We start from the raw sequence: 15,085 nt of genomic DNA on the forward strand, positions 1-15,085 counted from the left end.
CGACGCGCCTCCTGCAGGGCATCCAGCGCTCCCAACAGCTGTGAACTGGGGACTCTGGTCTCACCCCAGCACACCTGAACACAGCAAGACCGCTTTTTAGACTGCATTTTATTTTGTCGCCAAGTTAAGTATCACAGCAAGAACATCCACACAGTTATTACTTTTACATTTTTCTACCTTTTTTTTTTTTAATAAGAAATGCTGCTGAGCCTTAAAAAAAAAAAAAAGTTAAAATAGTTGCACACTGGAAACAGGGATGCCACTTTTTTAAAATCAGTACAACTCGTCATACCTTTTTTTTTTTGGCTGAATTGGCTCAGTGTTCTCAGTACTCAGAGCTAGAGCTGGTGACTAAGATGATGCCAGGGCATGAACAATGTTTTTTTCTTCTCATTAAGTAGTTATAATACAAGTTTAGTTCGAAATGAATAAAAGTAGTCACGTGGATCAACAAATACAAAAGACAGGTAGATTAAAGAGTATTGCACATGTATATCCAAGCAGCATTTAACCACAACACACTCCCTCCCCTGGATACTACCACCATCTGTAAGAAAAACAGTGCAATCAATCAATCAGCGCTGCCTGACCAAACACGGGCGCGGGCAGCTGCCCGCACGCCCCGCCACCGCCGTCTTCTTCAGGCACCCCCCTCCCGCCCCGGCTCCTCGGCACAGCCGGTGACAGGCGCCGAGACGATGGGGCGCAGCGCCGGTGCAGCAGACCCGGCTGTTCCTGTTGCTGATGGCTGCGAGGGCTCGGTGACGCGCAGGCCAAGCTCTCACCCGCTCGCTTTGGTCAAGTATTCAGCTGCCGCCTCGGCTCGTGCGCCAGCGCCCACAGGTTTAGCTACAACTTGTCGTGCGCTTCCCTTTTTTTTTTTTTTGTAAAAGCTCAACCTTCAGCATAAATGCAGACTCTGTGCTTTTAACCAGCATCATGGTACTCGAGGTCGCTGCAGAGGCAAGGGCATTAAGACCCTTGTTTATTTTATGCAATGTGAGAAAGTACGGAAATCCACTTAGGCATGAAAGTGGAATGTGTCCTGAGTACTTGAAACCTGCAATAAAAACCCACCACACCTCCTCTCCCAGCTACAGTTAGACTACGTTGGTGTTACATTCTCGTGTTTGACAAGAAATACACGATCCGTGTTCCTGAGACAAACTGTTCAGAGCTTTGAGCACAACATCTGGCATGTGGTCTGTTATCATCTTGGGACTTATTAAAATGCTGCTGAAGACTGCTTCGTTTGACCATCTTGCCGTGTATTTACTATCTGAAGAGCACAACCTAAAAAAACAAAAAAGACACCACAAATACAAGGGCTGAGACTGCAGAACTGGTGCCCGAGGCCAAGGCTGGACCAGAGAACCTGGAGCTGGAACCTCCCAAAGAGCAGCAGTTCCGACCTTCAGGACACAGCTGGGAACGCCGCCTTTCCCTGCCCCCAAACCCTCCTGCGCCTTAACAGTGACAGAAGCCATCAAATAATCCTGCTCAAAGAGACGGAATGCAGGCTGAGCAAAGGGGGGGATGAGGGTCAAGCGCTGCCCATTCGCACCGTTAGTGTCAAATTTAGCCGCTATGTCACAGTGGTACCAGTAGGAGACTAGACACTAGATTGAATGCTGCACGCATGATGTATTTAGGATTTTATTTTACAGAATGGTACGTGATGGTGGCTCTCATGCGCTAGTACAAGTAAGAAAAAAACCCCCTATGATTAACTGCTGTGCTGTGGAGTAAATGAAGGAAGAGAAATGGGCTGAGACCAATGGTATGAGGTTCAACAAGGCCAAGTGCCGGGTCCTGCACTTGGGTCACAACAACCCCACGCAGCGCTACAGGATTGGGGCAGAATGGCTCAAAAGCAGCCTGGCAGAAAAGGACTTGGGAGTGTTGGTTGACAGCCGGCTGAATATGAGCCAGCAGTGTGCCCAGGTGGCCAAGAAGGCCAACAGCATCCTAGCCTGTATCAGGAATAGTGTGGTGAGCCGGACTAGGGAAGTGATCATCCCCCTGTACTCGGCACTGGTGAGGCCCCACCTCGAGTACTGCGTTCAGTTTTGGGCCCCTCGCTACAAGAGGGACATTGAGGTGTTGGAGCGTGTCCAGAGAAGGGCTACAAAGCTGGTGAGGGGCCTGGAGGACAAACCTTACGAGAAACGACTGAGGGAGCTGGGGTTGTTTAGCCTGGAGAAGAGGAGGCTGAGGGGAGACCTTATCACCCTCTACAACTACCTGAAAGGAGGGTGCAGAGAGATGGGGGCTGACCTCTTCTCCCTGGTGACAAGTGATAGGACGAGGGGAAACAGGTTCAAGTTACATCAGGGGAGGTTTAGATTGGATATTAGGAGACATTTTTTCACTGAAAGGGTTATTAAACATTGGAACAGGCTGCCCAGGGAGGTGGTGGATTCACCATCCCTGGAGGTGTTTAAAAAAAGGGTAGATGGGGCACTGAGGGACATGGTTTAGAAGTGGCTCTTGTCAGGGTAGGCTAAAGGTTGGACTCGATGATCTTAAAGGTCCCTTCCAACCTCAGCAATTCTATGATTCTATGATTCTAAATGAACTCAATTACGTAGAACAGGAGCCACTGAGAAAACCCGCCAGGTCACAGGTGTTAAAAGTGTCTAACTCGTAAAACCAGTATTTAAATTGTTAAACATTAAAGATGTGAAGCTTAAGTAAAATACTAATCTACTGAATGGGAGGAAAAGAAGTGGATTTCTTCTCCAGGCCTTTTCTTCCCTCTTCTGTAAGTTACAGATTATTTTTTTTCTTCTGTAAGATGGTCTTGTGCAAGTTACAGATGCTCTTATTTCTGCTTCAGAAGCAAACACGGGAGGATATTGAGTACTGTCTAGGCTGTGGTCCATTTCAGGTTGTTTTGTCAAAAAAACCCAACATCAACAACACACAAACAAAAAACCCCACCCTAAACCCAACACTGACCCAACAAAACCACAATCCTCACCCTCCCAGCACTTTCAGCTTTTCCATTGTCTTTGTCTCACTTTCCTGCATCCACAAAACAGCAGCAAAGGACGGGAAACGGGAGGCTGCATGGGCACACTGCTTACTGCGGCAACTGGTACCCAGCCTGGCTGGGCCGCTGTGATGGGCAATATCCTGCCTGCTCCTCATCACCAATATTCACGTGACGACTCAGTGGCCAGGTACTTTGTTATCACGTCACCACTAGCGGGACGTAAGACTGCACGACCTGCAGTCTCGGGCAGGAACTGCAGCACGCCAAGGCTGAACGCAGCAGTCACTGCTTAACATCATCCCCTGAGCACGCGCAACAGCGGGGCGTAAAGAGAAACACTTTCCAGGGCTTCCAGTGGAACAGCAAAGCAGCAGGGAGGCACAGAATAAACGGAAAAGCTGGCTAATGCGCAATAACCGAAGACGGGCGTCGGAGATGCAGATGAGAAGCAGAGCTGGAAATACCTACTTTGAAAGCGAGAAGCAGCTCTGAGTAGATTTTAGGAAAACAAGACAGTGGTATTCATTACTCTACTTACCTCCTAGAGCTGGATTCTTCTACAATGTGGATAATCTTTCCAGGAAGATACAGATGAGGATACTGAGGTGGTGAATGTAAGTGCGATTCATCCTCAAGGGCACTGTATGAAGGTGACCGATGAACCATTAAACTCTCCTCAGCCAGGAGCGGTTGGGTGAGTGCATCTTGGCTTCTACCATCCAGCTCAGTGGGGAAGTTCTCTGGATCTCCCCCAAACACTTCGTACCAACATCCACGCAGCAAAATCCGGTACTGAATTCAGAAAGAGAAACAGCTGAGTTGAGGTTTGGCATAGAATCATACAATGGTTTGGGTTGGAAAGGACCTTAAAGATCATCTCGTCCGCCCCCTGCCCTGGGCAGGGACACCTCCCACCAGCCCAGGCTGCTCAGAGCCCCGTCCAGCCTGGCCTTGAACCCCTCCAGGGATGGGGCAGCCTTGGGGACATGGTTTAGAGGTGGGCTTGGCAGTGCCGGGCTAATGGTTGGACTTGATGATCTTTAATGTCTCTTCCAACCATAACGATTCTATGATTTTGTTCTGCAGGTTTAAGTCTTCTTGCACCTGTAACTTCTAACTCTCCATTATCCTATTCTGCATGTACTACGTCACCCAGGCCTTCTCCATGACTCCTCATGCTGGGCGAGTACAGCAGATTTAACTTTAGATGTTGAGAAACAGCAGTTTTGAATCTTTAAGACACTCCTCTACACCTCCAGTATCATCTTGCCCGACACCACCCTGGATCCAGCACTTTCAAAACTGTTTCTCACAAACAAGAAAAGGAAAAGGTGAGCAATTAACACCATAACAGAGAAATATTTGCTTTCCAAATAAATTCTGAAGGTAAAATTTAAATAAAACCACTAACTTGTTTACTTAGTGATACTACATGGTTATTAAAGTAAGACATCTCACCGATTTTTCACCATTTTTGGTTTTGGGTTTTTTTCCCTTTCTTTTCTTTCTCAGCAAAAGTAGCTGAGAAAGGTCCTGGATGCTGAGCACGGGTATCTTCCAGGTCTTGTTGAATCTTAATTTCCAGCAAGACAGCTTTATACCATAAGAGACTAACATAAGCGTTGCTGAATTAAAACCAAACACTTTTGTTCCAAAACACAATTGTAACTGTCTCCATTAAGATCAACCCCCCCCCGCCTTTGTCACCTGGTTAAAGCTGGGGCTTAACCCAGCTGAGGGGCCCACTGGCTTCTACCCAGGAACTGCATGCCCTTACCTTGGGTTTGTTGCAGTTTGCCACGATTCTCACTATTCTCCTCTTTAAATCCTCCATGTTGGGCATACTTAACCTGTTTAAACACACACAGAACAAAGTAAATAAAAGCCTCCTATTCTCCGCAATCTAAGCACCTTTGAAAGAACAACGTAAAAACATTTCCATCTCACCTTGCAACGAGGTCCTTTCCAACAATGACTGAAACAATGAAGTGCTTAGTGTAATCTGCAAGTGATTTGCTTAAGAAAAAAAAAAAGACACCCTTTAGATACACTAAGGAGAGGCACACTGTAGTCTTATGACTATCATTATCATTCTATAAAAATACAAATATGTGGCAACAGCAGCAGCATTAGCAGTCGGTTCTTCAGCCTTTCAGACCTACTTGCTAGGGATGACAGTAATTTCAATGCTGATCATAAAGGCGCGTTGCAGATGTCAAACAGGCCAAGCTAGACTGGTCAGCTGGGCATTTTATTTTCGAAACATTTCTTTTAAACTCTAATTATACTATCTGACAGAATTCACTAGACATTTTTGATTCTGTAGTAGTTCCCCAAGAATTCGACTGTAACTCAAGATGGAGCACATCCAATTCGAGTGGAGAATGTATAAACAAACTCTTAACGCAGTCAAGCCCAGAGTTATCATCTAACGTATTTGTCAACTACCTTGAAGATTTTTACATCTCAGACGCAGAACCGAATAACAGAAGTCTCACATTTACCTTAAAAGTCCTCCTGGAGGAGAAAAGGCATAACATCTCAATGTTGGGAAAGAGTTCCTGAGCATGATCGCCAATATAGAAGCTGTTCCGCCACCCAAACTGTGACCAACTATCACAAGCTTATATTCCTACAGACAGAAAGAGAAGACTGAAATACCTTCACACAGAAAAAGCTTTGTGTAATTTTGCTGGCAAACCATATTATTTGGAAGGTAACTTACTGGAGCAATTGTGAAAGCCTGGTTTAAAATTCCATCATTTATTAGCTTTCGATAGATGTAATTTGCAGCTTGAGTTATTCCCTGCAAGACAGCATTTAAAGTTAGAAGAGAAGGGCGTATCTAATCTGAAGTGTGATACATGTACACTTTAAACACAACACTATCACAGAACAACTTGCTTTTTGCAAAGCGGGTCTTCTCTTTTAACATGCTGCGGACAGAAGTCTAGTTATAGCCAAGCGGTCTCGTACGTAATGGTTTAAAAGTTTTTGGAATATTTAGTAAGGACCTAAGTCTGACAAGAGGATTACAAATTCTACCTTGCAGTTCCCGAGGCAGTATTTCATGCACCAAGTTACTGAAATGATTTGCGCAATCCATCTCACAAGGAGAGCACTCTTCTGTTTAACTACAGGATCCCAGGAGTTTATAGTTTTCTTACTGCCGAGATGATTTATAAACAGCTACAGACTGCACGCACCTTATGCACAAAGCCATTCTCCAAAACATCCTCCAGTGTCAAGTCTTCACAATCTGCTGACAGATCAGTGAGAATGTCCTGTAAACAAGACAGCTTTTGTCACACCTCTCTGCGGGGCTTCACGGCTCATGGGCCGTGCTCCGCTCGGCAACACTGTCACAGGACATCAGCAAGCCGACTTCCAAGTGTGCAAGCCACAAACCACCATAAACCACCACCGAAGCAAACACACAGAGCAATCACAACTCTGATTTCAGCAACGACGTCCGAGCTGCACACACACACGTTACAAACGCAGCTCCACTCACAGTGAAAAGGAATTGCCATGCCCGCCCTCCACACTCTCTTCCACTGGCACAGGGAATATTACCCATCCAAGGGCAGAAGGGCTTACAACTGAAGTCTGGAAGACTCACACCTGTGAGCGAGTTATTTTTACACACGCCAGCGTAACGCAGTTTCCTCTAGATACTAGGAGTTCACACATTTCGATAAAGCTGATTATTTATATCAGATGCACCATACCTCAAAAGACAAGGTTCCTCTCACTGCAACCACAATAGCTTCTTTTTTGTGATCCAAAGCAACGAAAAATGGTATCTCATAGATCTGGAGGGGAAAAATGCAATCAGTAAAGATATCAGCTTTTTCTCAGGGTAAGCGTTTGTTCTCACCTTCGGAAAGCTCTCTTATTGAGCTCTCTATTGTATTATGGAAAAAATCAGAATTATTTCCTTATCAAGTTACTGTAAGTGCCTTTTGTGCAATACTGAGACAGATTTACGTCTGTGGTTTTTGTGGCTGTTCCTTTAGATTAGGAAAAAAAAATCAGAACTGAACGTTTCAGGACCTGTTTTCATGTGGCTTTGCATCTTGCACTTTATAAATGCTGAAGGTAAACTAGAAACTTCACCCCTTGCTTTCACAGAATTAATCACTAAATTTTTTTGGTGAATTCTTGCCCAGATTGTTTACCTTGTTATGAAAACTGATATGAATGAAGTCTCTGTACTGCAGTCCTGTTATTTTTAGGATGGATCCAAAGTGAAAGTTATGACGATCACTGCCAGTTATATCAGAATCTGTTGGTCTATTTCCGCAACTAACAAACACAGAAGAGAAAAATTTTCATGTTCCAATTTTTTAGGTTTCCTTTCAAGGAATCAAACTCAGTTACATTTGCAGAAGAGAAAAATTTTCATGTTCCAATTTTTTAGGTTTCCTTTCAAGGAATCAAACTCAGTTACATTTGCAGAAGGATTTCCGCTAGAAATCAAAAGCTCTTTTGGTTTTTTTTTGTTTGTTTGTTTTTTTTTTCTTTGCAATAGTACCAGTAGTCTGATACAAGATGTTGCCTCTGCCCACAAACCTGGCTTTGCTTGAGCAGCACGCCATGCATTTTCAGCTCAAGAACCGGCAAGTACACCGTTGCTACAGGGCTATCAGCAGAGCAAGCAACCCAGTAAATGCAAAGAATTGTTAAGACTACAGGGCCACTGACGGAAAACACAAACAAGCAACAAGGAAATTCAAACCAAGTTCTGTACAGCAGGCTTATCTCATGTTTCATCCTTTATATTATGCGATATTTTTTTCCAAGTCATTTATATTTCAGTAAGTTATATTTATATTTCATGGTACTAATGAAGTTAATGATGGTTGCAGTCAAAAATGTCATATAAATACATATATGTCACATAAATACACAGTAATTCTACACAGCATTATGCACACCTCCATACTGACTGTAAATATTTTTTTGAGTAAAAGGGGCAAAGGGAATAGGCTGGAAGGACAGGCAACTTTTGCTAATTCCTTTAAGACAGGGAAAACTGTTCATACACTTTTATTTCTTGTTCATACACTTTTATTTCTATACATACACATGTGCCCAAAAGGCAGCTCTAAAAAGCCTCATTTTAAAACATGTTTGGTTTCATTCCAGTTCTTCCTTTGTCATTTTGCTAAACGAATTTTATTTATCTCAATCACAAACTTGTCTTAAGGAAAAAAAGTCAATCTGTTTCTGAGGGTGGAAAGACACTGGAGTAACAAAAGGAAGTATGTGTTTTTAAGCTCTTGATCAAACCTACCAGTCACCGTTGAGCTTACAGAGTGCGGTCAACGGGTTGGTGTATATGTAGTAGGGCCAGCCATAAGCAGCTGCAGCAAACAGCATATAGTGAGCAGCATTCTCCAGTTCGACATCCAAATCATCTGTCTGAAAGGACACAGGGAAAGAAAGGGAAGGAGAGAGAGGAAGAAAGGTGTGTTAGGTAGCCCCAGAATAAAGCCTGAACACAGACTAGCAAAAATCAAGGCACGATGAAATAAGAATTATCCGAAAGGAAAACCTCAAGGTCTAAGAGTAACTAAAAATAGCCACTCATACTCCAGGAAAAAGTCTGTGTTTATTTACATATCTAGACAGCTCAAGAATCTTGGAAAGCTCTCATTAAATCATTTTCTTCCAATACTAATACACTGATTAGCTCAATACTGAAAACAACGTTCACTCCAAATACTTTACTTAAGGATGCCACAGGAATGGCTGCAGAGTCTGTAGCAGATCTCTCTGGTAAAGACTTTTAAAGCTTGACCCTATCATGCTGTCTGGATCCGAAAGGAAGTCGACAGAAACATACTGGCTGAAGTAGAATTATATACGTCCATGGAACACAGACCAGAAGAAGGTAAAATAATTTACAAAGGCATTTTACCATAGAAAACCAGCAAAAATCAATCAGCAAACTGAAAACCACCATCTGCAAGCATTTAAAAGATACTATTTTTGCTTCTTACCTTGTCTAGATATTTGCAGCAGACATAATTTAAACAGATCAAAATACTAAAAGACTATCTATCTTTTCAGTTCTATGGAAACAGTACTAAATATTAATTTTCTCTCTGTTCCCTTTCTCTCTCAGCTCTTCAACAATGTCCAAATGTCCTAAATGGTTCCTTTTTGCACCTAATTCCCCATTCGTATATAAGTTCTACTTATGCAAAAGCAGACAAATGTTTTGGCTGAGAACTCATCAAGATGTTTTCACTGCATTTATTAATTATTTAAATTGCTGTGATTTTTTATAATAGTGTTTGACTTTGTTAAAAAAACAAAACTGAAACACCCTTGCGCAAAGAACTGCACTTCAATTTGATCTGGCACCATCTCCTACAGTAATTGCACCAGAGGCTGCAACAATCCTATCTTACCGCAAGAGATGATGGAGAATGACACAGGACTTCTTCAGGCTCTTTTGGGCAACTTTCCATTTTATCTTGCTCTTGATGGAGCAGAATCAAACCAGCTGCTATGTCACTGGGCACCAGATCAGTGTCCTGTACAAAGAAATGAAAGAGAACTTAAAAGCATCCCACACCTCAACACAGCAGAACTATCTCATAAGAAAATGCACACGGAATTGCATTTTTTCAGTTTATATAAATACATTTCACTCAGAGACAATGTGAATGTTGCAGAACCAGGTCACAGCAGCATCTAAACTCCCACCCTTCTGCACATATCTAATGTTTTCTTCAGTAAGACCGATGACAATTCTACACATTAATTTCATCGCTTAACAAAATACCCAACAGAGTATCGGCCACGTAGTACTGCTCAGCCCTATAGCAAATAATGACCCAGACATCACTGATCGCTGTTCTACACTCCTATGTGAAAAGTCCTCTACGCTGAAAACAACTAAGAAGGATTTTACACAGGAGAGGGCTGAGGGGTTTTATTCAGCTATCTGTGGCAGTCATCTCTCCGTGTGACTTACACCCTTTAGCCTGTGAACCGCTGCGTAGGCTGTAGCTATAAATCGCCATGCCCAAATGCTGCTTAATAAACAAGAACTACTAGTTTTGAAATCATGAACAGATTCAAAGTCAACATTGAACTACGACTACCCAAGCAACTGATGACATACATTTGAGCTAAGTCAACACTATACAGACTCCAATCTCGCAGATGCAATTTGTTTCCAAAAAGCAGCTTCCTGCCTGCGCTCACTCCAGCCTGGTACCTGCTCAGAAGCGTCTCAGAACGGGTCAGAATGGCTCAGAATACAGCCTCAATGCAGCGTGGGACTCATTTTTTTAATAGCTAGAAAGTGGTCCGATTCTTTGCTATGGGTAAAACTCCTTACTCATTGTCAGTAGGAAAAATGCCTGGACCCTCACATATTGAGGAAAACAAACTCACCTTTGTTCTCCTGACTAGATACTTAAGGAGAAAGAATACTGTTGTCTCACAGCCCTTCACACTTGTGAAAGGAGAGAAGCCTTCGTTAAACGGAGGGAAAAATCAGTGTTATATTACGAGAATCACCTTGAATTTTGAAATTGTCATATTCAAAACCTGATTCCAAGGCACAGGGTACCAGGGCCCTCTGGCTGAACAAACGTACGTGTGTGTTGCAAGGTCTGCAAATTCACTGTTAGCCAAAACAGAACATAAAAAAAGCTTTCCATCTTACTGAAAAGTAGGCGCGGAAAAGCTCTGCGATACTTGTAAAAGCCACTCGATGGTCATCATCTTGCACAATACAACAACACAGCAACCTGATTCTTTTTTCCCAGACTCTGGTGGCAGTATTCTTCACGTTATACAGCAACTGCCCTGACTGACTGCTTTCCAGGTTCCGATTTACGCTATCGGTGAGGTAAAATGTCTTTTTGCCCCCCAGTGGATCAAAGACGATTACAACTCCAATGATGGTAAAGATGATGATAACCCAGCTGCAAAACAGAAGGAAGTGAGATAAAAAGACCGTGAAAACAGATACTTCTGACAAGTGTGCAAGAAAACACAACTACAGATCTTGACAGACAGAAAACAAAGTTAGGTATTTACACCTAACTGGTATACCTGCCCGGTCTGGTGGGAGGGGTCCCTGCCCAGGGCAGGGGGTTGGAACTAGATGATCTTTAAGGTCCCTTCCAACCCGAACCATTCTGTAATTCTGTATGCAATACCGTATGAACACCATCTGTTACTGTCTTACGGGTGCGTGTTTTGTTATTGGGCTTTCAGTCCCCTGGACACAAGAACAAGGCTGTCGGCTCATTCCACAAAGGGCACAAACTCAGTACCACAGCCCTGTGCTTTGGAAATAGCAACCCAGAGGTGTGAAGGCTCCGTTTTTCACTACCAGTTAAGTGATCTAGCTAGTACCCTCTTCATATTTACCCACTTTTCTACGTTCCCGTCTACCCCTCTTACCCTTTCTGATCTTCACCTCCTTTCCTTCACTGCATCACGTGCTCTCTCAAGGCAAGTACCTCAAGCTTGTTTATGGAAGGATACCAATACATTCTAGCTGTCTAGATCTAAAAATTCTCCTTTCACAATGAAAACCCTTCTATGAGAAACCAGAATAAGTTATAGGAAATACTGAAGTCTCCAACTGCTGGAGTCTTCAATAAACACATACAAAAACCACGTAAGCAGTGTTTTCCATTCACGTACACTATCAAGCTTAGATTTGGGGGGATGCACCTTTACCTTGCAATAACCGTCCCAATGATGGCATTTATCACAGCCTTCTCGCAGCGCACACTGCTGTCTGACACCCATACAGCTCCTACAACAGCCCAGACGAATTCAGGCAAATAGAGAAAGAGGCGAGTATAAAGTAACTTGGGAAGTGATTTTCTTGGGCCCGGATTAGAAATTGTTCCTGAAATTACAGAGCAAATTTAAAACAAGAACTGTTTATGAATGCGTCTTAAGCACATAAAATCCTACCCAGATTTATGAACTTTCTGAGCTCTACATAAAGTAAGAAACTTAATAGAAACTATAAAGTATCTTCATACTAATGGAAAGCTGTCACTGAAGCTGAGAAAAGAAAAACCACAATGGGTTTACAGCTGTGATTTACTCTACTAATACCCAAAATCACTCTCTAGTCAGAGACTCTACTAATACCCAAAATCACTCTCTAGTCAGAGACAGTTCTGCGGGGAACCTGAGGCAGTAGTGCTTGCCCAGCAGAAGCAAAAGCGGCGTGCTGAAGCATTGGCTCACCTACAGTTCCTTGTGACTTTCAGTGCCTGCTTTTATTATTATTCTACGTAGCTTTCAGTTGCCTGAATATTTCATTTTTAGATGCTAGTTTGCTGGGCTACAATGAAGTTCCGTATACCGAGTCACTAAATAAATTCATTCACATTTTTAGGAGAACAAAAGTAGGACCGTTATCAGGACAAATACTTCTTAGACTATCTTCTGTATTGCTAGCTTACTAATAACCTCTTCCTTTTAGCATTCAGGCAATAAAAAAGCAGAGTAATTTTTGGCCAGCTCAGCTCCTGAAACCAGTTTGTTGATCGCCGGGTAATAAGGTGGTAGGATGCGTGTGCTCACGTGTAGGCAGGATAATTTGCAAAGGCTTAAAACACCGCAGAACAAAAACAACTTTGGAAACAAATTTCCAATTGTAAAGCTGTGGTTTGCAGCCAGTGACAAAGTTGTTTAAAAAGCTCTTGATCCAGAGGTCGCTTATTCCCATTCCCCGGTTGTAGCCTGTACAGCAGCAGCATGGTTGCTTACACAGGCATGATCAGACGGAACTGCGGTTCCTGAAAACCACCTCTTCCCTTTCCCAGCACCACAACCCAGTGTACGAGTTCTCCCGTCAGGCTCGCCGCTGGCACCACTACCGCCCAGTCAGTACAGTGCAAGGGGTGGTGTGCGAACCACTGCTCCTGAACCCACACATTGTAACCGCAGTCCAAGATATCTCACCATTAATTTTCTTGGAAATTCAGCCTCAGAATTCTTCCATTTCTCAATTATAATGGCCTCGTAGCTGTACTTTTATACCAAACAAGGCCCTTTTCTCTCTGCTATTTATCTCATCTCTCGCCTCCTCAACTTTGATATAGATATAAATAGCACAACTTCACTTATCTTCCTTTGCCTCCTCTGGAAACTGTAGGAAAACCACGGTTTAGATTCAAGGCCAGGATTATCATCCACATCTCGGCTCTGTTGTACTTTCTCTTCATGCACTCTTTATGCTTCTTTCCACTTATATAATTTAAATATTTTTTTATTTACACAGTGTTTAGGGAATTAATATATTAGAAATCGTAGGGTCTCATCTATTACTCCAGAGACCACACATATATTTCCAATTAATCTTCCTAGCATCACTTTGATAATGAGGTGTCCCACCAGGAAAAAAATCTTTCCTAGCATTTTTTAACCCCAAATGAAGCATTTCTACAAACGACAAGAGTTGCATTGGGGTCCTTACTTCTGTTTCGCCATTCACTTCAAGCTATAAGTCCTGTTCTATTTAACAATACTTAATGCACCAGTTTAACTATGACATTTCTATGGAACAAGTTCCTATGTGTGGCTTTTTTTCCCAAGCAACCCACTGCAGCTAATAAACTTTTGCAACATACAACTAAACCTGCCTATGCAAGGCATAGATACTTCAGATGAGGAACTGATTTTGGATAATTTCCCCTAAATTCCTGTCAGAAAGGTTGAGCGGTATTCCATTTGAGGTCATGTATTAATAGTGAACGGAGAGGAAGTTTTCAAGATGCTTTGATGGCAATGAACATATCACTGTTAGCTGCACTAATCTGCTGTGTCCATTTATTATTTTAGGTTCCTGACTAACAGAGGTAATACTATTAAAATACATTCATACTATTAAATTAATGCTGACCAACAGTTTCTCAAGTTTGAGGACCACTAAAGCACTTCAATTTTTTTGCATTGTGGTTTGTTGGGGTTTTTTTTCACTGCCAACTCCAGCTTAAAAAACATACCTATTACAACTATTAATATTAACTACAATAATTTTATATTAAACACAAAACATTAACTATTTACCTTGCATACTGATGTATACAAGAGCCGATAACGCACATATTATGGAAGCCAGGAGAACGAGGAGCACGAGCAGGTAGCTGTGCAGCAACCCTCCGCCGGGACAGTTAAACTGCCCCTTATGGACCGCGTACAGCGCGAGAATCCCCATCCACCTGCAGAGGCGAGAGCGGCAGCTGCGGCGGGAAGGGCCCGGCGCGCACTGCGGGCCGATCCCCTGACGCAGCGTCCCCATCCCAGCGGAAGCCTTGCGCGGCGCTGGGCAGACGGGCAGCTGTTCTGTCAGGAACTCGACGGTGAAATGCCCGCGCGAACGCCCGGCGGCGATCACAAGCCGTTCGCAGACGGCAGCAGCCCCGCTCCGCCGCGCCGCTCATCGCATCGACCCCGCCGGGCCCGGGCCGAGCCCAGCAGGGGGATCGCCGCGTCCGCCCCGCAGTAACGGAGCCTCGGCGGCACCCGCCCCCGACCGGACGCACGGCGCCGGTCCCGGCGCCAGCCCGCCCCACGTCCAGGCCGCCCGGTCCCCGCGGAGTAACGGCCCGGCGCGCCGCCTCACCACACCAGCCGGACCAGGAGCTCGAAGGCCCCCGGGAGGACGAAGTCGTCGCTGCCGATGGCCCAGCGTCTGCCGAACACCACCAGCCCCGGCATCCTGCGGCCCGCTCCCTCAGGGGCGCCGGGCTCGGCCCCTCGCCCGCGGCCGCCGTCGTCCCGCCGCCGCAGGCCACACCGCCCCCGGGGGCAGGCCGCGCGTCACCGAGCGCCACGTCATGACGCACCGCGCGTTGGGCCTTCCCGCCGCGGCGGGGCCTTTCAGCCAGGCGCATGCGCGGGGCCGCCCGACGCGCGCACGGGCGCTGCGCAGCGTGCTCCTTAAAGGGGCAGCGCACCAAACCCGGGACCGCGCTCTGAGCCAAGCAGAACTACGTCACCATGGCGTCATCGGGCGATAACGCCTTAAACAGACCGCATTTCAACAGGGCAAAGCGACACTCCCGACTGCGCCTTTTCACGCGG

General features: G+C 44.6%; 1 protein-coding gene across 1 annotated transcript; it reads right to left on the minus strand.

Moving 5' to 3' along the window:
- Positions 1-80: 80 nt before the first annotated feature.
- DAGLB (diacylglycerol lipase beta) lies at positions 81-14,855 on the minus strand. Its single transcript, XM_063345071.1, has 15 exons — positions 14,625-14,855; positions 14,069-14,220; positions 11,717-11,891; positions 10,689-10,950; positions 9,421-9,546; positions 8,298-8,425; positions 7,180-7,306; positions 6,730-6,813; positions 6,205-6,282; positions 5,724-5,804; positions 5,503-5,630; positions 4,946-5,014; positions 4,776-4,848; positions 3,537-3,790; positions 81-1,293 (listed from the first exon to the last, which is right to left on the minus strand). The coding sequence occupies exons 1-15, from the start codon at positions 14,717-14,719 to the stop codon at positions 1,101-1,103; spliced, it is 2,025 nt and encodes a 674-aa protein (XP_063201141.1). The 5' UTR covers positions 14,720-14,855; the 3' UTR covers positions 81-1,100.
- Positions 14,856-15,085: the final 230 nt, after the last annotated feature.

This window comes from Chroicocephalus ridibundus, chromosome 8 (assembly GCF_963924245.1).
Source record: "Chroicocephalus ridibundus chromosome 8, bChrRid1.1, whole genome shotgun sequence".
In the NCBI taxonomy this organism is placed as follows: domain Eukaryota; kingdom Metazoa; phylum Chordata; class Aves; order Charadriiformes; family Laridae; genus Chroicocephalus; species Chroicocephalus ridibundus.

What these genes read in the sequence shown, in the direction of transcription:
- DAGLB (XM_063345071.1), bottom strand. Translation starts at nt 14,719, where the DNA reads ATGCCGGGGCTGGTGGTGTTCGGCAGACGCTGGGCCATCGGCAGCGAC. An exon ending in AGAATGGCTTTGTGCATAAG is followed by an intron (nt 5,805 to 6,204) that starts GTGCGTGCAGTC and finishes GCTGTCTTGCAG; the next exon opens with GGAATAACTCAAGCTGCAAA. An exon ending in GGAAAGGACCTCGTTGCAAG is followed by an intron (nt 4,849 to 4,945) that starts GTGAGATGGAAA and finishes GTGTTTAAACAG; the next exon opens with GTTAAGTATGCCCAACATGG.